At 53.9% G+C, this 21,425-nt stretch overlaps 1 protein-coding gene across 1 annotated transcript in view; it reads left to right on the top strand.

Annotated features, from left to right (window-relative positions):
• Positions 1-21,425, top strand: part of RALY (RALY heterogeneous nuclear ribonucleoprotein) — a 75,890-nt gene that overhangs the window by 47,982 nt on the left and 6,483 nt on the right. The window contains exons 2-5 of the mRNA XM_008921095.4: positions 9,109-9,373; positions 14,536-14,608; positions 20,813-20,860; positions 21,088-21,248. Of these exons, the coding sequence (XP_008919343.1) occupies positions 9,118-9,373; positions 14,536-14,608; positions 20,813-20,860; positions 21,088-21,248 (538 nt within the window). The 5' untranslated portion in view covers positions 9,109-9,117. The remainder of the gene's footprint in view (positions 1-9,108; positions 9,374-14,535; positions 14,609-20,812; positions 20,861-21,087; positions 21,249-21,425) is intronic.

Raw genomic sequence — 21,425 nt, 5'->3', positions numbered from 1 at the left:
TTCTTTCCTCCAAAGAATTCTGTTTCTGTTCTCGAACATAACCTAAATGTTATCCATGGAATTCTGCATCTGAAAGGGCTGCCAGACTGGGCTTATCTGATTCAATTGACCTTTAAAATTTATTTTGCTGCTGTCAAAAAGAATGTTGGTCTATTCAGGAGAGATTTCCGGGGCGATTAGAAGCAGAGACTCCAGAAAACTCTACTTGTTGCACAGGCTGCAATCAGAGGACAGTCTTAGTTGGGGTGGGCTTTTAGGAGAAAAGTGCCTTAATTTAAAATATGTTTTCATGGAAAAGCAGAGTCCAGAAGAGTTCAGTGTGAATGGGGAGACCATGTTCAAGTAGACAGTAAAGGAACTGCTGAGGAGCTCCTTCTCACAGGGTGATGAAACCCAGGGATTGATCCCTGTAGGCTTCAGAAGATGCCTTAATTCCTGCTTCTAGCTCAGTGCTGACAGTGAGATTTCTTTTTTGACCTCGTATCCTGTCAGGACTCCCATGTTTTAGGTGCAGTTTTGTTAGTGTGGGAGTGGAGACACAAATTTAACCCCCCAAGGTTGCTACCTGCATGAGCATCCTCATCAGAGGATGACAGACATCCTGGTTTTCAAAGGAATTCTGCTCTGAGCTGCAGGGCAGGACTGAGGCTCAGGGCACTTGGGGTGCTCCTCACTGTCCCATTGCTCTGCTGGTGGGACAGTGTTGGTCTGATGTGGCCCAAAGAGAGGCTTTGGCCTTGTCAAGCAGATGGAGATGGTGGATTCCCCATCCCTGGAAGTGTCCAAGGCCAGGTTGGAGGGGGCTTGGAGCAACCTGGGCTAGTGGAAGGTGCCCCTGCCCTTGGCAGGGGGTGGAACAAGTCAGTCTTTAAAGGTCCCTTCCAACACAAACCATTCCATAATTCTTTGGGATAAAACATTACCTGCAAAGGTGATGTAGAGGAGCAGCTCTAGCAGGACTCCACACCTGAGCAATGAGCTGTGCAGTGTTTGGAGGGAGCCCCAGATCTGTGGAGACACACAGGGAGAGGAGCAGGGCTGCTCCAAGGGCTGCCTGGATGGATCTCAGTGTCCAGCTGAGGTCATCCCTTTATCACACTTATTAGGAAGGATTTAAAGCTCTAATGAATAGATTTTTAAGCTTCTACAGGCATGGATAATATGTTGGACAGATGGTAACGAGCCACAGCTATAAACTATGTGCTTGACCTGATAGACTTTGTGACCACTGCACCTTTAACAGCTGATTAAATACTTATTACAACAGCTATTGATTATTTATGGCTCCTTCATGAAGGATTTCAGTTGCACTGAAATTGAAACCAGAGCCAGGTTTTCAAAGGATTGGCAGGATTTCTCTGGTTCAAAATGACTTGTTTTAGTCAAAAATTAATAAAGGGAGACTCTGCACAGCAAGATGGAGAGTTGAGGGAGGTCTGTGAGGGAGCTGATTCTGCTCTCACACAGTCTGAGTGCGTGGGATGGTGCAGCCTCCACCCGGGCAGGGGAAGGGGACAGGGTGGGGAGCAGCTCCCCCCTCACTCACCCCATAAATTGGGAGCTGAGTGCTCAGTGGGGCAGGCACTGAGGGCAGTCAGGAACAGTCCCAGGAGTTTCCAGGTGCTTGCAAAGGCAGGGATGTCTGGATGTTCTCCCAGGGGGTGCAGAGGCACCGCCACCTCTGTCCTTGTGGGCTGTCCAGAGCTGGGACGGTGCTGGTGTCTCCCTTCAGGTCAGGTGTTTACAGGATTTCATTCTTCCAAGGAAAACAGAGTGGAAACCGGGCTGAAACTGGGCTGAAACTGGGCTGAAACTGGGCTCCCTGAGCTGCCTGCTCAGAGGGGGAGCCTCTGCAGGGGCTGGGAGTGATGGCCACTGACAGAACCTGACCAAGGACAGGGCTGGGCTTAGCCAGGTGGGAGCCTGATGGCCTCAAGTAGTGCCAGGAAAGGCTTAGATTGGATGTTAGGAAAAAATTCCTCATGGAAGGGGTTATCAAGCACTGGGACAGGCTGCCCAGGGCAGTGGTGGAGTCACCATCACTGGGAGTGTTGGAATAGCCCCTGGGACATGGTTTAGTGATGACCATGGAGGTGGTGCTGGGTTGATGGTTGGACTTGGTGTTTTTAGAGGTCTTTTGCAGCCCTAATGGTTCTGTGATCTGCAAGGTGGAGCCCTGGGAAATGTTTGGAAAAATTCCCAGACCCCTGTCTGCCTGGAGGGGGGACAGCCCAAAACAGCACTCAAGGACCCCCTCCCTCTGCAGTGAGAGGATCCTCCCTCACTGGGATGTGCTTGGTTGCACTTTACAGGGGGAACAAGATTTGCAAAGGGACCCCCCAGCTTCAGACCCAGCTAGTCTGGCTCCTGCTGAGCTCATCTCCAGCTCTCAGCATAGCAGAGATTTCCCCAAAAGACAGCCCTGGTGCTGCAGAACCAGTCTAAGAATTGTGACATCTTTGTCTGTGCCCTTTTTTTAATAACTTCCTGGTCCTTTAACAATTCTGTCTGGTAGAATCAAAGCTGTTCTCCCCAGAAAAGGCAAGAACTGGTTTCCTCCCAGTTTCTGCTATTTATTGAAGCTCAGCAGTGAAGAGGGTCCTCCTGCTCTCCTGAGCCCTCCAGGTTTCTGTGCAGGACTTGGGGACTCAGATGTTATTAAAAAGATTGCAGGGTTTGTGTTGGTTATTAAACCAACATTTCAGAGCCTGGCTCTGCTGTTTGGGGACTCACTAGCAAATTACTCAGGGCTCTCTGGGGGGAAGATGATTGGCACTGGAGCTGCTGGAGCCCGTGATTCTGAGCTCATGTGCAGTTCTGTGCTCTCGGTGGGGCTGTGCAGTGCCATCAGGGGAGTCCCTCTGTCTTGCAGCTGGCCATGTTTCTCTTTAAAACTGCCTTTTTTCACCTCAAGGGACCGTTTTAGTCAGAAAACAGGTTGCCCAGGAGAAGCTGTGGCTGCCCCATTCCTGGAAGTGTCTAAGGCCAGGCTGGATGGGGCTTGGAGCAACTGGGCTGGTGGAACGTGTCCCTGCCCATGGCAGGGGGTGGAATGAGATGAGCTTTAAGGTCCCTTCCAAACCAAACCAGGAAGAAAGGAACCAACCAACCAGCTCACTTCTGGCAATCTCATCCCTAAGTCTCCTTATGTCTTTGGGGGCATTTGGCAGCAGGAAGTGTCACTGCAATGTATCTGTGGCCCCTGGTGAGGCTGGTGGCACACACTCCTCCACCCCAGACCTCTCCTGTCTGAGCCTCAGTTTCCCTTGCAGAAAACAGGGATAATCCTAGTACTCTGTCCTTGATGTTCTCTGGGGTCCTACAGGGAAAGGACCCCTTTGTACATTCATTTATTCATGTCCAAGTGCCATTCCTAGTTGCCTTTTGTCTTGTTCTCTTTTCCAACTCAAGTCCATCTCGTTGCAGTTGTGGGTTGGGGGCTGAAAGGTGAAAGGAGAGCTGTGGAAATGCATCAGCTGATGACAGTGATGGTTGTTAGAATGTCCATCTGTACCCAGGAATAGGTGTCTCTGCTCTGTGTGTGGTTTTAACCAGACACATCACCAAGATGCTCTGGCTCAGGCTCTCTGCTTTTTGCATGGCATATCAAAGCTCTAGTGGCTGGAGAGGACACTGTTCCACAGCTGAAGAGCTGTGGAGGGGACAGTGAGCCACCATGGTGGTGGCTGTGCTGGATTTAGTCTGGACACAGCACAGAGTGCCCTGGAATGCGGGGGGGGGGAGTGTGAAATGTTAACAGTGATGACTAAAATGTCCTTCTCCAGTTTTTACAGTCGGGGGCCAAGAAGTGGTGTAAAATAACTATTGTGCCTGAGAGGAACCAGAAATGAGTGGGACAGAGAAGACAAGGGAGGCTGTTTTCTCCAGGGAATGCTGGGCTTGCACGAGCAGCAGAAGAGCCCTTTGCACGGGGTGTTTGAGCACTGAGGGGTTTATAACATGCAAAGTGAGACTTGGGCAGGCACTGGGAGACCCCAAAAGCTCCGAGCAGTGCTGTGCTGGAAGCCCCAGCTCCCCAGCCTTGGCCCTCCCAGCCCTCCCTGCCAAATCTCTGCCTGTGCAGGGCCAGCAGTGTGTGGGCAGATGGCCCTGGGAGAGGATCCCATCTGCAGAGGCGGCGGGTTCCCACTGGCTCCTTCCCAAGCCCTTCCCAGCAGCACAGCCCTCACCTTGCCTGACCTTGGCTTTGCCATCTGGTGGCCCCGTCCCATCGTCATCAACTCCAGGCACAGCTCCTGCACAGACCTGCCGTGTCCTGACACGGCCCCGGAGCCACCGGGGCTTCCAAGGGAAGGCTGTGCCCAGGGAGGGGGTGCTGAGCACCCCAACCCATCACCCCTCCCTGCAACGAGGGGTGAGAGTCACTGCTCTCATCTCCAGCCTCCAGGGCCAAAGGCTTTATGGGATTGTTGGGACTGAGCATCCCAGGTGGGGAGGAGAGGAGACAGCACAGGAGAGACAGCACAGTCACTGTCACTGCCATGTGACATCCCTGAACCCCCAGGGACAGCCAGGGGGTCACAGCAGGGCTGGTGTGTCCCTGGGCTAGCAAGACCACCCAGGGAACAAGCAGAGCAGTTGCTGGTCCAGCTGCAGGGAGCGTGTGGGAAGGTCACAGGAGCCAGAGGGAGGTGGGGATGGGCAGCAGGGACCTGGAGAGCTGCAGGTTCCCTTTCACCCCCCCACCTCCATGGCAGCCAAGGTTTTACCTGGGAGATGCCTTAGGAGATGTCCCTCTGCAGCTGAAGGTCCATCTGGTACCTTCATGCCCACCTGAGAAACAACTTCACCCAGGTCTTTAATTTTTAAAGCAAACCTGTCTATTGACAGCTGCAGAGCTGGCTCATGTTGCACCTGCTGAGAGGGGGCACACAGCTCACCAGATCTGGGGGAAAACACACCTTTATCCCCCCATCCTACCCCAACCTGCCTGAATCCTGCAGCCAGCCTGTTCTATCCCACACACAGAGGCAGCTCAACCCACAGCCCTCCTGCACAGGCTGAAGGAGCTCAGCCCCTGATGGACCTGGAGTGTGCAGCTGCAAACAGCTGGGCAGAGCTTCAGGCTGTTGTGGATAACACCTGCCTGGGCTGGTCAGTCCTTGGGAAGGGTTTGGGCTTCCCCTGATTTGGGGGAGCAGCAGTAAAAAGCTCTTCAGTGATGGGGTGTGAAAGCAGAGCCAGGAGTGTGTGTGATTGGAACACTGGATTTAATTTTGAGGAAGAGAAAACATTCCTCCTGCCTGCAGCTGGGCCACACCTGGAAATGGTGTGGCCAAATTTGACCAACCTCTTTTGCTTTCTGTGGCAAAGTGTGTGGCACACACCCCTCCACCCCAGACCTCTCCTGTCTGGGCAGTTTCCCTTGCAGAAAACAGGGATAATCCCAGTTCTCTGTTCTTGGAGTTTTCTGGGGTACAGGTCAAGAACCCCTTTACATTCATTTATTCGCGTCCAAGTATCATTCCTGGTTGCCTTGACATGGCAAGTTGCCTTGACACTTGCCTAGGATGTGGCATGGTTGGTGTCTGCCCTAACTTCAGGAAGGCTTTTGACATGGTCTCCTGCAGTGTCCAGATGGGGTACAAGCCTGGGTGGGTGGCTCCCAGAGCAGTGCAAGCTGGATGTGGTGGGCTCCAAGGGCAGGGAGAAGGGCTCATACTCTGCCCAGAGGCCAGTTGTGAGGGCAGCTCCTCCAGGAACTGGGAATGGGGGAAAGGAGGGCCGTGGGTACGCAGTAAAATGGGTGGGAGACTTGCATAGAGTCTGGCAAATAAGCAAGGATGGAAAAGTGGGAATGCATCATCTGGAGTGGAGGCAGCTAAGGGGGGCCGAGGGTGTCCGTGTGGCATGGCCTGGGGTGGGTGACAGAGATGCCAGGGCAGGTTTGCTCTGAAACATAAGTTACAGGCAGCTACAGCTGGGAGCTCCAGGAGTGCCCAAGTGTAAAGCCACGTGCTGAGGTCACTGGGGAGTGACATCCCTGAATCCCCAGGGCAGGGACACCGGGGGTCACAGCAGGTCTGGTGTGTCCTTGGGGTAGCAAGACCACCCAGGCCACCTGGCTGCAGATACCCCACATGTGTGCAGGCTCTCTGAAGGTCCCACACAGCCCCAGCCGGTCCCAGCACGTCTAGGATGGAGATTCCCTGGGGACTGGCCATGCCAGAACAGCCTCCAGCTGGGATTTGTGCAGGTACTCGGGATTTCTGTCCTTGAGGCTCAAGCTGGGAACCCAGAGGGACCAAACTGCTGGAAAACCCCTCCATTTCTCTCCATCTGCACCAGGAATGGGGCAGTTTCCTTTGTGAATGTCTTCCAGATGGCACTGCAAATATAAATTAAAATAGAGACCATTAGACAAAGGTAAGTTTCTGGTTTGGAAGTTGGAGCAACCTGAAGAAGTTGGACACCACTTGCCAAAGGTTGAGAGTTGAAGTCACTTAGATTCCTTTAAAAGTCCTGTCCTTTGGCTCTTTTTCCTGGTGTTTTTAGGAACACTCTGTCTACCAGGAACTGTTTTGAAAGTAATAAAACAAAAGTCTCTGGCTCTTCTAATCCATAAGCGTGAAAGGGAAGATGCAGCAAGCCAGAACTCAGACAAAGCCTAACTCTTTTTCTGATTGGATTTAGCAGGAAGATTATTTCCAGTCTCACTGGCAGGTTAATGGAGTCTCAGGGGTTGGAGCCAGATGAGATTTATTGCAGAGCCTCATCCTCACACAGAGGCTCAGACTTGCCAACTGTCTCCAGTGCTCTGGACGGCTTTAAAGGATGAAAGGGATCGAGTGTCCAGCTCCCAGGTGGAAAAGGTGGAGGTGTGCCCGTGGATCTGGGCTGTGCAGAGCTCACTGGTGGGGTTGCTGTTGCAGCACCCTGTGGCTCCCCGGGTGGGCTCTGCCTCTGGGGTGGGTGACTCTCCTCCCTTGGCTCTGTCCTGGACCGAAGTTCCAAATCCTGGGAATACAGAGCAAGTGCTGCTGAGCCCGGCCCCGCTGCTGCTTGTCTGTGAGGGTACAGCTGCCCTCGGGCAAAACGGGGCTGTGGGCAGGAGCAGCCCCCCCTGGGTATCCCGGGGAACAGCATCCATCACCTGAGGAGCCGAGATGGGGCTGCCCTGGCAATGGGTGTGGTGATGCTCTGCCCCCAGACAGGCTTAAGAGGAGACAGAAATCCTGTGGGGAAGATCTGTGCGGGAGAGGACAAGGAAGGAGGAGGACAGGGGTTTTTGGAAAGTGTTGGATGCCACCCCAGAATGTTGTGGCTTTTTCCCAGGCTCTGCCTGCCGGGTGGGAAGTGTAGGAAAGGTAACTCTGGTTTAGGCTCAGCACTAACTGGCTTGGTGTCAGTGCCTCGGGCAGGCTGGGCTGTGGGCAAGCAGAGCCTGCCAGGGCTTGGGCACAGGGTGACAGGGTCCACAGGGGCTGCACCCATCCAGCCAGGCAGCTGCCACTGTCCCCAGCTCCGACCAAGCTGCTCAGACTTGGGCTTTGAGCCCACAGAGCCAAAACCCCAAAGCCAGGCAGGGCTGTAGCTCTGCCCCAGTGCCAGGGCAGACGCTGGGGATCACCAGGGAGGGCACTCCATGGTAGCAGTGCATCCCGTGTGCCAGCCTTGGGGACCTCCAGAAGTTGTGGGCACCCTGGTGGTGTTGCCCTTGGTGGTAGGAGCACCTGTGGGTGCTGCTGGAAGGGGATGGGGAAGAGCAGCACCTCAATGTGCATCGTAAAACATCTTACCTGGATCCCAAGTAAATCTGCAGCACAGCAGCGATCCCAAAGCATCCCCGTGTGTCTGGAAGGGGAAAATGAAGCTGATCTCTTTGGCCAGCTGTGGGTTTTGCTGCAGGAGGGGGAGCAGGCAGCCTTAGGGCAGCCAACCTGGCTTTGATTTCACACAGCGTCCAGTCCTGTCCCTTGGTCATCAGTCCTCGGGGGGAAACCCCTTCTCAGGGGCTGCCCATGAGCCACTCGAGGCAAGAAACTTGGAGGCTCGTGCCGTGCAGCCATGGGAAGGGCTTGGAGTGCCCCCCAGCCGATCTGGCTGAGGGCTCTGGGATTTCCAGGCTAACAGTGACACCTCCTGTTTGAAGCACAGAACCCAGCTCGAAGCCCAGGCAGTGCCGTGCAGGTGCCACACAGGAGCACAGGGGCTGCTTCACTGCTCAGATCTCTTTGTTTGCATCCAGAAAACTCGAGTCCTCTTCCAGGTGTGAGAGGGGACCTGTGGGGACAAGGCTGTACCTGTGTGTGATGAGAGTTGGGCTGTACTGGGAAGTTGGTGGCAGGGGAAAGGCTGCAAAAGTGGGCATGAACCAAGGTGCTGAATGCAAACTGCTTCAAAAAGAGCAGCTCTTTGAATGGTAATTAGGTATAGAGAGGTAAAAGCTTTTGTATAACGGCATTAAAGATGTAAAATTTATTTAAATCTTGCTTTCTCCCCTAAAAACCTTAGAATCATAGAATACCCTGAGCTGGAAGGGACCCAGTGGGGTCCAACTCCTGGCCCTGCACAGGATCAGCCAAGTGTCAGCCTCGTCAGTGGGTTTCCAGCAAGAGTTTAGAACTGACTGTGCTGGTTGCCTGGCAGGAAGGATCCCCTGGAGGTGGGATCTCCTGGAGGTGGGATCTCCTGGAGGTGGGATCTCCTGAAGGTGGGATCCCCTGGAGGTGGGATCCCCTGGAGGTGGGATCCCTCTTTCAAAGGTGGATCTACTTCTGGAGTGTGGGATCCCCTGGAGTGGGATCCCCTGGAGAGTGGGATCGCCCCAGAGGTGGGATCTTCCTGGAGGTTGGGGCTTCCTCGCCTGGGGAGGGGGTGGGGGGATCGCCCCTGGAGGTGGGATCCCCTGGAGGTGGGATCCTCTGGAGGTGGGATCCCCTGGAGGTGGGATCTCCTGGAGGTGGGATCCCTCTGCTGTTGAAGTTGAAGAGCTGGTTGAAGTTGTTGCTAGTTGAAGACCAGCTGAAGTTGAGGAGCTGGTTCCCTCACTCCAGGCTCACTGAGAGATTTGTCCCCTCTCCCTTCCTGTGAGCCACTGACACTCCCCTTGGCACGCCCTCCTGACCCCCCAATTCCTTCTTCCAGGCGTCCAAGATGTCGCTGAAGGTGCAGACGAGCAACATCACGAACAAGAATGACCCCAAGTCCATCAACTCCCGGGTGTTCATCGGCAACCTCAACACGGCCGTGGTGAAGAAGTCGGATGTGGAGACCATCTTCTCCAAGTACGGGCGGGTGGTGGGCTGCTCCGTGCACAAGGGCTACGCCTTCGTGCAGTACTCCAACGAGAGGCACGCGCGCGCCGCCGTGCTGGGCGAGAACGGCCGCGTCCTGGCGGGGCAGACCCTGGGTGAGTAGCTCCTGAGACCGCTGCGGGTGCCCGGGGGCGGCGTGGGTTGGTGGGTCTGTAGATAAAATTTGGTCAAACAGCCCTGCTGGTGAGCCACGAGGGGCGGGAGGGACTGCCCTGCTTTCTGAGCTCCTCAGACACAGGGGTCAGGGTGTGGCTGGGTCCAGCGTCGGCCTCAGATTAGCACAGAATCAACCGGGTTGGAAAAGACCTCTGAGGTCATCAAGTCCAGCTTTTGACCCAACACCACCTTGTCTGCTAGACCATGGCACTGATGCCACATCCAGTCTCTTCTTAAACACCTCCAGGGACAGTGAATCCACCCCCTCCCTGGGCAGCCCATTCCAATGGCTGAGCACTCTCTCTGGAAAGAATTTCTTCCCAATATCCACCCTAAACCTCCCCTGGCACAGCTTCAGATCCAGCCTTCTTGTCCTACTGCTGGTTCCTGGGAGAAGAGACCAACCCTCCACTGGCCACAACCTCCTGTAAGGGAGTTGCAGAGTTACGTCAACATTTTGAATTTAAGGAATTACAGAGGTGGGATTGAACTGCTTTTGTCTCGCAGGTTTTAATGACTGGCAAAATGAGAGTATTTATATAAAAAGAATCATTTATCATTACAAGTGATCAGACAAAAGATCTTAATCAAAATCATTTACTACACAATATAAAAGCTAAAACTACCAGTAGTAAGATAAAATAGGACAGTGCACTACATTGAAGCAATTACTGAGGCAATTATATTAAAGCTGCCAAAAAGAAATAATTATTCAGTAGGGGTTTGATGTAACTCACCCAGACCAGTGGTGGCACAGTTCCACAGGTCAAGGGGTGGGCAGTGCCAGGTCAAGCTTGGACATGGATGTGCAGATGGTGTCCAGTGATGTGAGCAGGTCACAGATGACCTGGGGATGACCAAGCAGGGCCGTGGTGACAAGGCAGGTCTGGGGCAGGGTCAGCAGGATCCATGGCTGTGGCAGAGCTGGAGACCAGCACTCCAACACCACCACCCAGGCAGGGGCCAAAGGCTCCTGTGTGGAATGGGGTCAGAAATGAAGCTGCTCGTGGCCAAGCAGGCACATCAGTGCTCTCAGGGCTCTGACATTGCGGCCCAAAAACTCACGTGTGGGCTGTGACTGTAGAAGCTAAGGCACAGTTCTGAATCTTCCCATGTCCTTGTCGTGGAACTGATGGGTGGGAAAAGACATTGTGTGGTATCAAAGAAAGGACAAGGGGGAATGGCTTCAAACTGACAATGCAGGGTTAGATGGGATATTAGGAAGAAATTCTTCCCTGTGAGGGTGGGGAGGCCCTGGCACAGGTTGCCCAGAGAAGCTGTGGCTGCCCCTGGATCCCTGGAAGTGTCCAAGGCCAGGCTGGACGGGGCTTGGAGCAACCTGGGCTAGTGGAAGGTGTCCCTGCTCATGGCAGGGGGTGGAATGAGATGAGCTTTAAGGTCCCTTCCAACCCAAACCATTCCATGATTCAATGATTCCCTTCCTGGACCAGGCCCTTAACTTGCCAGAGGAGGTGATAGTCTGACTCAGCCCAGCTCAGCCTAACTTTAGCCAGCCCATGTTAAATGAGAGAACTTCCCCCATGTTGCACTGTTGTGGGATGAGAACTAACAAGCAAACCCCCTGGGCTGCTCCCAGCTGCAGCCTTGGTTTGCATATTGCTCTGAAGTGTCTCGTGCTGAGAAGCTCTTGTCACCAGCTCCAAGCTGAGAATTGGAACTGGAGACAGTATTTTTAATGAAAAGTGGTGATTTCCAAGGCTGCTGCAGGCAGTGGGCACTGGGCACCAAGGAAAGCAATTTGCAGCCCATTCCCACCCTGCTCCTGGCCCAGCAGTCTGAAATGAGAAGCTTCCTGCTCGAGCTGATCTGTGAAACAATGTGCTGCTCCAGCTGGGGTTTTTCTGGAGAGGAGAAACTTCTTTTCACTTCTCTAATGGTCCAGAGAGCGGAGCTGCAGCCAAGGCCAAGCACATGTGCCAGGGATGCTCCCAGCCCAGGGAATGCCCACATGTGCAGTCTGTAGGTAGGATGGAGAGGGCTTTGGGGAGAAAAGGAGCTCCTTGTGATGCTCCACAGAGATACAGGAGACAGGCAGCACTTGCCCATTTAGCTGAAGAGAGAGATGAAAAGTTTGCCATGATAGGAACCTCTTTCTCTTCTCAGTGCTGGTCCCAAACTCTGGCATTCCAAGGAAAAGGACTGTATTAGAGCTGGGTGTCCTGTACATGTCCTGGACAAGGTGGAAATTCAGCTCCCTTTCATCTGCCTTCCCTTCATGGGCCACTCTTGCCACTAAATAGCTCAGCAGGCTTCCCACTGCTGTCCTTGGGGGAGTGTAAACACTGGGATACTCCCCTTCCAGGAGAACCCAGCAGAGAAGGGCTGAGCAACGTGATTGGAAAATGGAGGTTGAAAGTCTTCCCCTAAAAGGAGGAGTGATGGTTGTGCAGGAACATGGAGGGGGAGGACAAGGTGGGACTGGCTGAAAAGACTGTCCCTGGTTCTGTTCATGGCAGGGTTTGGGGGTCCTTTGAGGTGATGGTCAAAGTTCCCTGCCCAGGTGGGCAGCAGGAGGGTGAGCGTTGTGCCCCGGCAGCCCCAGCCAGTGAGTTCAGCAGGATGAGCTGTGGAAGAGCTGCAGCCCAGCCCTGCCAGGCTGCCTTTGGGTGTGCCAGGAGCTCAGGGGGGATCGTGGCCACACAGTCACCTGTCCCCAGTGCCAGCTCGTGTCCCTGGGGTGACAATGTCCAGCACACGCCAGGGTGGATGAGCAGAGCAAACAGCATCCTCCTGGCTCTCATCTCATCTCTCATCTCAGGCTGAGGCCTTTAGGAGCAGTTCTGCCATTTCTTCTTTTATTTTCCTTACCAGATATGCAAGCGATCCAACTTGCCTTTTAATTGATCAACAAGTTACTGAAAGCATCACAAAACCACAGCTGCAGCCCCTCCTGTGCTGGGACATGGGCTGCTCTGCCAGGCAAGTCCTGGCAACCTCTGTGCCTTCTCCAGATGCTCCCAGACCCCCCAGTCGTTGCAGGAGGCAGGTGCCATTCCTGTGGGGAGCTCTGCACTGGAAGGTGGGCCCACAGCATCCCCTCACCCTGCCACGCTGGCTGCACAAAGCACAACCTCCCTGTGGGAACAAGTGCCTGGATATGAGCAGGAGGGATCCATACTGCCTTTGGGTGGGCAGATGGATTCAGGGATGCAGAGGAGGCAACCAGAAAGGGAATGAGATGCAAAATCTGTCCTGGGTGATGTGAAGGCTGAGCTCTTATCTCTCCTTTTTCACTATCAGGGGAATCCTGTGGGATCTGAGTGCCCATCACCACTAGAGCTGAGAGTATGAATTCCCTGCTCTGGCTGCAGGTGGCTGTGAAGGCTCCACAGGGCTCTTTGCAGCACTGGGGAACACCAGTTGTCCTTCTCCACCTCTGGGCTTTCACTGCCTCTCCCCTGAAGGTGCTGATCAGCCTGGTGCTGGAATTACCTTCCCCCTTCACCAGAGGAGTGAGTGGCAGCTGGCAAGATGCACCCTGATGGCAAAAAGGGGTCACAGCCAGGGAACTGGGGCTGAGCAGGGTTCTGGGATGCACTAAGGAAGGCTTCATTCCTCTCTCCCTCAGAGCAAAGAGCCCTGCCAGCAGCACTGTGTGGCTCAGCAGGCTCAGGAAGGGGATCCTGTGCCTGATGTTGGCTCTGGCCCTGCCCCGTGGCCATGGACAGCCTTGTCAGCATTCAGCTCAGCTCTCCTGCACCCCCCTGAGCACTGGGAATGGGGGGATGGAGGGACAGAGGCAGCAAGGAGGAGAGGAGAACGTTCCAGAGGAGCACTGGGTGTGAGAGCTGAGTGACACCCCAACATGTCCTACAGCCTCACAGACAGGCTGAGCTCCAGCCCCAGCAGGAGTGGCTTCTTGCAGACCCTGACAGGCAGTCCAAGGAATTGCACAAGGCATTTGGGCAGTGGGAGCATGTCTGTGCTCCTCCAGAGCCCTGTCCCACTGTGCTACTCCTGCCCAGCCCATTCCAGCAGTGCTGCAATTCCCTGCTGCTCCTGGAGGTGATTTTCTTGGTTAATAACAAAGTCAGTAGAATGTTCCTTTGGATCACTTTGCAGGTGCTTTATTTGATGGTGTGTGGACCAGCCTGTCCACATTTCTCCATAAAGTGCCTCTAGACAGTGTGGGAAAAAAAAGGTTTAAATGGCCTGACGTGCTGAAAGCTGTTTGGATGCCACATAAGCTGCAGGTGGCAGAAATCAAGGCAGCACTGAAGAAACACTTCTCTGGGAGGGTGGGGAGGCCCTGGCACAGGTTGCCCAGAGAAGCTGTGAAGTGTCCAAGGCCAGGTTGGACAGGGCTTGGAGCAAGTGGAAGGTGTCCCTGCCCATGGCAGGGGGTGGGACTGGATGAGCTGTAAGAGAAGATCCTTTCCAACCCGAGTCCCTCACCACCCTCACAGTAAAGAATTTATTCCCAATCTCTAATCTGAACCTGCTCTCTTTCAGTTTGAAGCCAACCCCCCTTGTCCTATCACTCCATACCTTTGTAAAATGTCTCTCTCCAATTATTGTCATGTTTGTTTTCATGTCAGAAATGTCTGGCTCTGAGGCCAAGGAGAGAAATTTCCTCAGTGGATTAGAGGAGCTCATTCTCCCCTCCCCTGGTGGCAGATGCTCCTCTGAGATGAGCTGCACCCCCCCAGCTTTCAGCACAGCCTAAGCCCCAGCAGTGCCCTCCTGGCTCGTGCTGAGCTTTCCTAGTCCCTGCAGAAGGAGCCAGGCATGGATTGCCAGCAGTTATCAGTGGGCAGCAGGTTTATATGTTGTCTGTGCTTTGTCACAGCAGCACCAAGTTCTCCCCAAACCTTGTTCTGGATCCGTGTGTGTGGGTTAGAGCACGGGCAGGGCCTCGACTGCACAGTGACCCGTCGTTGGCTCTGTAAAGGAAAAGGAGGAGGTTTTCCCAGTGCAAGAATTTGCCTTCTTGTGGAGGTGCAGCAGGCCCCCAGCCGTGCCAAAAGCAGGTGGAGATGGGGTGGGAGGTGTGGAGGAGCCCTGGCAGGGGCTCTCCCTGTGCTTGGGGTGGGTGAGGGTGAGCAGGGCCATGTCACAGCTGTGTGTCCCTTCCTTGCAGATATCAACATGGCCGGGGAACCCAAACCCAACAGGCCCAAAGGGCTCAAGAGAGCAGCCTCTGCCTTGTACAGGTAGGTCTCCACAGCATCACCTCCCTTCAACAAGGTCTCCAGGTTGGTCTTTGCCCACAACCACTGCCCTGAGCTCCCTGCTCCCCACCCCCAGCTCCTGGGACATCCAGGTCTCCTCCCGGGGCTCCTGGTCCTTTGCAGGGCCCTCAGTGCTTGGCTGAAGGGAAGAGAACCAGCACAAGGCAGCAGTGGCTGCCCCAGGGTCGGCCAACTCTGCCTGGGCAGGGTCCCACCTATGCAGGAGCTGTTTGGAAAGGGTGGGCAGGACCTGCTTTAACCACATCAGAGACCTTGAAAGAGGGGCACCAAGAGGAGCCCCCTTTTCAGCCCCAGAGCCTCCAGCCAGGGGGGCACAGCAGTACTGGGAGTTGGGGGAGGGCAGGGAACAGGGATAATTCAGGGAAAGATGCTCAAAAAATGGGCAAGAGGAAAAAGGCAGGGAAAGGAAGAGAAGAAAAGGAGAAAATTGGAAGCCTCTGAGGTGACAAACCAAGGAGGTGTCTGGGGGAAGCCCCAAGGGAGCCTGGTTTGAGGAGCAGTGACCAAGGGATCAAGGGAATGCAAGGGACAGATGGGACATGGAGTAGGTCTGTGGGGGATGTAACGTTACAGATGTCAAAAAGAGCCTTCAGCTCTATAGACTTCACCACAATTTTCACAAGAAGCGAAGATTTTCATTTAAGCCCCAGACTGGAGTCATGGGAGTGGGGGAGAAGCCCAGTTAAGTTTTTACTCCTGTGGTTGCAGAAGGGAAAACTTAAAAAAAGGTGTTTGAAGAGCACCCTGCAGGTTCAAGAAGCCAAAACCAAGTAACAAGATCCCCAAATGTGCTTTATTTATAAATTCTCGTTGTTTTGATGCCAGTCCCCTGGTGTGGAGACTGGGGAGCTGAGTCAGGAGGCAGAAGGTGTGACGTGGGGAAGGAAAGACTAAAATGAGTATCAGGATTATAGGTGGGTGTAGTAAAAATGGAAATCATGAGAGAACTGTAGATTTTTCTACAAAAAGGAGAAAAAAAGGGAGAGGGCTGAGGAGAACCCACAGTTCAGACTCAGCCATGTGGTGTGCTGCTGGAATGACAAACCCTGGGGGTGACAACACTGTTGTGGCACAGACAGACCCACCTGAGCCCCAGGAGCCCTCCCACCACCCCCAGGGTGTCTGTGGAGACCTTCCACAAGTCACAGCTGAGACTCTGCAGCTTTCAGGCAGATTTTGCCTCCCACCCTGGGCCAGTTTGGACCTTCACCAGGACGTGGCCCTCTGGATTCCCACTTGAGGGGAGTGGGACTGTGCATTCCCCACACTGGTGGAAACAGAGATGACACAAATCCTGCTGTTTGGACAGCACATGTGCAGCTCAGGTGGGGCTGGGCCATAACACACATCAGCTCCCTCCATCCATCTTGCACCAACAAACATTTCATTCCCTGCTCCTCCGTGCCTGGAGCTCTAATCCCTGTCTGTGGAATGCCCAATATTTCAGACTTCCAGGCTGCTGAGAGAGAGCAAACAAGAGACATTTGTTCCCTCCCACAAATATGGGTATGCTAAAAGATGGGCCAGAGAGCTGCACTGCTCTGAGCACCAGCAATATTTCATCCCAGACTGGCTGTCAGATTTAAACTTTGCCATCTGGACTAGCAGAGCTTCCAATGTCTCCCAGAAAGCAGGGAATGCAGGTTTGCAGAGAGCTGTGATTACAGCTTCCTGAACCACCATCCATTTTTCTAAATGTTAGACTTCAAAAAATCACAGCACCACAATTTATAGAAATGCTGGGTTAAACACAGCACAGGAGTTTTCCAAAGGTTGGAGTTTCCTTTGCCTCAATCCAAGTCTGTGTGAGAGGGGGAAAAGGGAAGGGAAGGGACAAGATCTCCTGGGGCATTTGGGGCCATGTTCAGGGCAGTGCCAGTGAACCCACCTTGCTGGGAGCTGGTGGGAAGGGAAGGTGGCTCTGCCCCAAGGCAGCAGGGGCTGCCAGTGCCCTTTGGGGGCACAAATCCTGCCCTGCCCTGCAGAGCTGGTGCTGACACTGCTCTGTAGCCAAAGGCACGGTGAGGACAACCCAGGAACTGCAGGAGCAGCTCAGTGGCCCATGGAAGGGTCTCTGAAGTGGTGACAGGCACAAACTGTCACAGGCAGCAGATGCAGGTGGGCAGTGTCCTTCCAGCTCACTGGAATCTAAATCCCTCGTGATCCTGTTACAGTCCCTGCAATCCCTGCTGTCAGCCCATCTCCAGACACTCCTCCAGGTCCTGGCAGTGATGCTGGGAGCAGTGACACCTCAGGGCCAAATGCACCCAGGCAGGGCTCAGAGCAGCCTCAGAGCACAGGGGAGGTGGGCAGTGGTGCCCCAGCCCAGCAGAGCCAGCACGGGCAAGGGATGTCCATGCCATCCCAGCTTAGAGTAGCCCCAGCACCTTGGGAATGCCACATTCCTCCCCAGTTTCCCACTGTTTGCTGGAGGAAGGAATCTCACAGCAGCTACACAGGTTCACTCTTTGGTCAACACCAGATTTTCCAAGGAAAATCCAGCAGGTGTTCATGGAGGCTGTGCAGCCATGAGCAGGGAGGGTGGCAGCTGAGCACAAATGTGTCCCTCATAATTATTGGCATCAGGCAGCAGTTAAAGCCCAGATGCTCCAATGCACATTTGCCTGATCAGAGCTGGCCCCCCAAACGTGGGGCAGGGGCAGCACGTACAGACAGTCACCCTCCTGTTCTGAACAGTTGCATTTGGAGCCTTGGTGAGTCGTTAGTAAGTGTTATTTAATTGCTAAAGGAAAACAAAGCAGGAGCAGTGCAGCAGGAGGTGGAAGCAGGGTGTTACTTGGAGCCTTCCAGCCTCTCCCTCCAGTTGTCCCAACTTTATTTTTAAAGGGTGCAGTGTCACCAACGGATTGAAAACCAGCAGAAATGGTTCCCGTGCACAAAGTCAGGCCTGGCAGGTCCCTGGTAAATGATCCATCAGTCTCAGGAGGGTTTATCCCACGTGCAGTGGAATTTTGAGGCACACATAAATCACCAGTGCAAGAGCACTCCCTTTTACCAGCCTTTTTCCTGGGTCAATACTGGAAGAGCTGCCCTGTGCTCAAAGCCTGATTCCAAAGGTGAAGCTAAAAACATCCAGGCACTGCCTCCCTGGCACTGCCTGTTGAGCCATGACTGACTGGGGTGTTATAGCAGGGTCAGACAGCCACAGACTTATTCCCTTATTACTCCCTTATTATTCCCACATTCCCTTATTATTCCCTTGTTCCAGCCTGCTGCCTTCCCTGAAGGCTGTCCCATGGTCAGCAGGTACTGAAGCATCACTGCCAGAGGCTGGGATCAGTGTTTTGGGAAGTCAGGACCAGCTCCCCAGAACAATTATGCCCCTAATTCCCTTTGAAGCAGGTGGAATTGTCTCCAATCCCATAGAAATTCAGGGCCAGGGCAGGAGTTGCTCCCAGCCTCGTGCTTTGCACCCACAGATGTTCTTGGTGCCCTGCCCTGCAGTCCAGGCAGGGGGTGACCCCTCCACTGCCTCTGTGAACACACTGCAGAACTGGGCCAGGAGTGATTCCCACCAGGAAAATGCAAGGCTGCCCTCTTTGGTCACACATTCCCTATGGAAAAAGGGAGTAACACAGCAGAATAACATTTACAGGGTTCATTGGCCACTTCATCCAGCAAACTGCTATTTGACTTGAAAAAGGCTGGGGAGTTCACCTGAGCTTTCAGGCTTCTCCATCCTTCTCCAGTCCACACCAGGTGGGATCTACAGGTATTTGAGGCCAGGATTTATCCTGTTGGTGCTGGAGCTGAGCCTGGGAGTGAGGTGGAGGTGCCCAAATGCAGGGCAGGGTAAGTGATGGAGAGATGGAGGGTGTCTGCCCTGCTCAGGGCTTCAGTCCTTGTTCCCAGATGCCAGGCTGTGTCCAGGACAGCGCTGGCTGCAGAGGGGCAGTGCCCCTGTGATGGAGTTGGAGCCTCCCAACCAGGATGGGGCTTCCCTGGGGAGCAAAGGCTTGGAGGAAAAGCTCAGCCCTGGAACGTGAATGGGATCAGGAGAAAGGAATGTGGCCATTTTGGCATCTTGCCAAATATCCCCAAGCTTTGTGCTGTTTATGAACAAATGCCCTAAAGCTGCCTCGTGGTCTCCAAGCCACAGAGAACTTCCTAACTGGAGCCACTCCCCATGGAAGGGGCTTTAGCTGGGAATAAAGACACTGCTTGCAGAGAGACGCCACTGTTTTCTCTTGCCTGTGGCTACAGAGAACATTGGCTCCAAGGCACTGCTGGAGTAAGTCAGAAACACCTCATCAGAGCCTGTCAGGATTGAATATATTACAAAATTGCAGCAATTTCATTTGAGTGAATCTAAGGAGGGGAAAAAAAATTGAAGAGGGGGAGTCTGACAGTGTAGAAGCATCCTAGTTCAATTTTCCTTTCAAATGACTTCCTATTTTGCTGGTATTCTGTGTTTGTTGGATTCAAGCAGGACTGGAGTCAAATATCCTCGGTGATCAGAATAGATTGGCAGGCTGAGGAGAGCTGTTTTCTTGGAGATTTTCTGTATCTCCAGGTTTCTTCCCAGGTTAGAAAGAAAATCAATTTACCAGTCACAGAAACCTCATGAAGGTCCATCTCGTTCCATGCTGCCCATCTGGTTTATTCCAGCAGGAGAATTACCTTCCCCTTTCAATGCAGAAAAGGGAATAAACAAACACAGATTGTTCATTAACCCAGCAGTTGGGACAGAGGCTGCAGGATATTCCTCTGAGCCCAGCAGAAATGTTGGCTACAACTTGGGTCAGAAGGGGAGGGCACCAAGACTGAAAAGAATTTGAAATTCACCTATGAGGCTGTAAAAAATGGCTGGTTTTCCTCAAAAACTCAATTGGATTGGGAAGGGTTGTGGTGATAACACCTCCATGATCACGTCTGCCCTCCCCCAGCCATGAATGACACAGGCAGCAGCTGCTCAGGGAGAAGGTCCTGATCCATAAGAAGTCCCTGGCAGGGTTTGGTGGTGGCAGCAAAGCCCAGAGGAGGCAGTAGGTGCACATGCCTTGACCTTAACCCCTCACACCAGCTCTGGGTGCCTCCAACCATCCACACTGTGCTCAAGGCCCTCTGAGGCACAGACTGAGTCTCCACATGTGCCACAGGTGTCTAGGGAACCCAAGGAGCATCCAAGGAACATGGAAAAATCACATTTAAGAAATCAGCCAGTACCTGAAACTCAGCAGTGGCTGGGAAGCCCAGTGCCAGCATAGACAAGACAGACTTGTTGGGTCCAGCCTGGAATTCCTGGTCCAAACCACACTTCCCACCAGCCTTTCAAGCCACACATTCTTCTTGTCACTTCTGCTTTAGATGCTGGACACCAAATTTACTCTCAGCTACATACTTGAGTGCTTGTCCCTCCCTCTGCCCATCCCCAGATCCTCCTGGCTCGGACTTCTTCCCTTTTCCCATCAGTCTCTCTTCCCATTAGATTTTTTTATAAGCCAGTTCAAGGAGTTTCAGGAAGCAGGACAGACTCTTTGTTTTCAGGGGCTGCAGTAGCCCTTCTGTTTGTTGGGAGCAGAGAGAAGGGACTGTCACCATCACTCCTGACCTGCCTGGGCTGACTGAGCCTCAGCACAGCGGGGAGGTGGGACAGCAGCTCCCAGTGTGGCTCAAACCACCTGGTCTGTGCTGCCTTGGGAAAAAACAGCTGCAGCAGGAGGGAAAACCAGTTACTGGGTGTCCAGGGAGTGGGAAAGGTTCTGACTTCGGGTTAAAATGCAGCTCAGGCTTAAGAAAACAGGCTGTGGGCATTGTCTGGCTGGGGGTGGGAGAGGTTTAAACACCTCTGAAAGCAAAGATGTTAAATTAATAAATATCCTCTTCTTACTGACTTCTCTCCCTGCACATCTTCTCACTTCATCTCAAGAGAACCAGGTTAATACTCTGCTGCCATCACCCCTCTCTCCAGTGCCTTAAGCCCCCCCAAACCTTCCTCCTGGGCTCAGCCCTGGTCTCTGCAGCCTTTGCAGCCGGGAGGACAAGTGTCCATGTCCTGCCAGGTGAAAGGACAGAGGGGCCCTTATGGAGGGGGAGCAATTTATTTATCCTTTATGGCCCTGGGGGTGCTCAGCAGGCAGTGGGGGAGCAGTAGAATGAATGCCCAGCAGTACTGAACCTGTGCTCCCCTCACTGTCTCCGCAGCGGCTACGACTTCGACTATGACTATTACAGAGACGACTTCTACGACAGGTGAGCGGGGCAGGGTCAGCCCAGGGGGGGTTTCTGTGGGGTAAGACCTTCCCTGCAGTGTGGAGGAGGGAGGTGGGTGCAGAGTGGTCCAGCCCAGCCCCATGGTGGGCTCTGATGGCCGGGCTGTGCCCTGGATCTTCACCAGCACCCCTTGGGTTGGGTGTCAGGGCAGGGCCGGGGGTGCTGCAGGGCTGCTTCACCCCCTCCATCCTTCCCCCCAACTCCAGGCTCTTCGAGTACCGGGGCAGAGTGTCCCCAGTGCCCAGGGTGGTCCCTGTGAAGAGGCCCCGGGTCACCATCCCCCTGGTGCGGCGCGTGAAGGCCTCGCTGCCCGTGAAGCTCTTCGCCAGGTCGGCCGCCATCGCCAACAGCTCGGCCAAGCTCAAGTGTGAGTGTGGGATGAGGGGCTGGATGGTGCCCAGCAGGGTGGGGATCAACCAGGCCAAGGGCCAGGTCCTGCACTTTGGCCACAACAACCCCCTGCAGTTCTACAGGCTGGGCCAGAGTGGCTGAAGAGCAGCCAGGCAGGAAGGGAGCTGGGAGTGGGGATGGACAGGGAGCTGAA

Source organism: Manacus vitellinus, unplaced genomic scaffold (genome assembly GCF_001715985.3).
Source record: "Manacus vitellinus isolate BGI_N305 unplaced genomic scaffold, ASM171598v3 scaffold_85_pilon, whole genome shotgun sequence".
Lineage (NCBI taxonomy): Eukaryota > Metazoa > Chordata > Aves > Passeriformes > Pipridae > Manacus > Manacus vitellinus.
The sequence above is the reverse complement of the archived record's forward strand: the minus strand, read 5'-3'. Positions and strand labels throughout refer to the sequence as shown.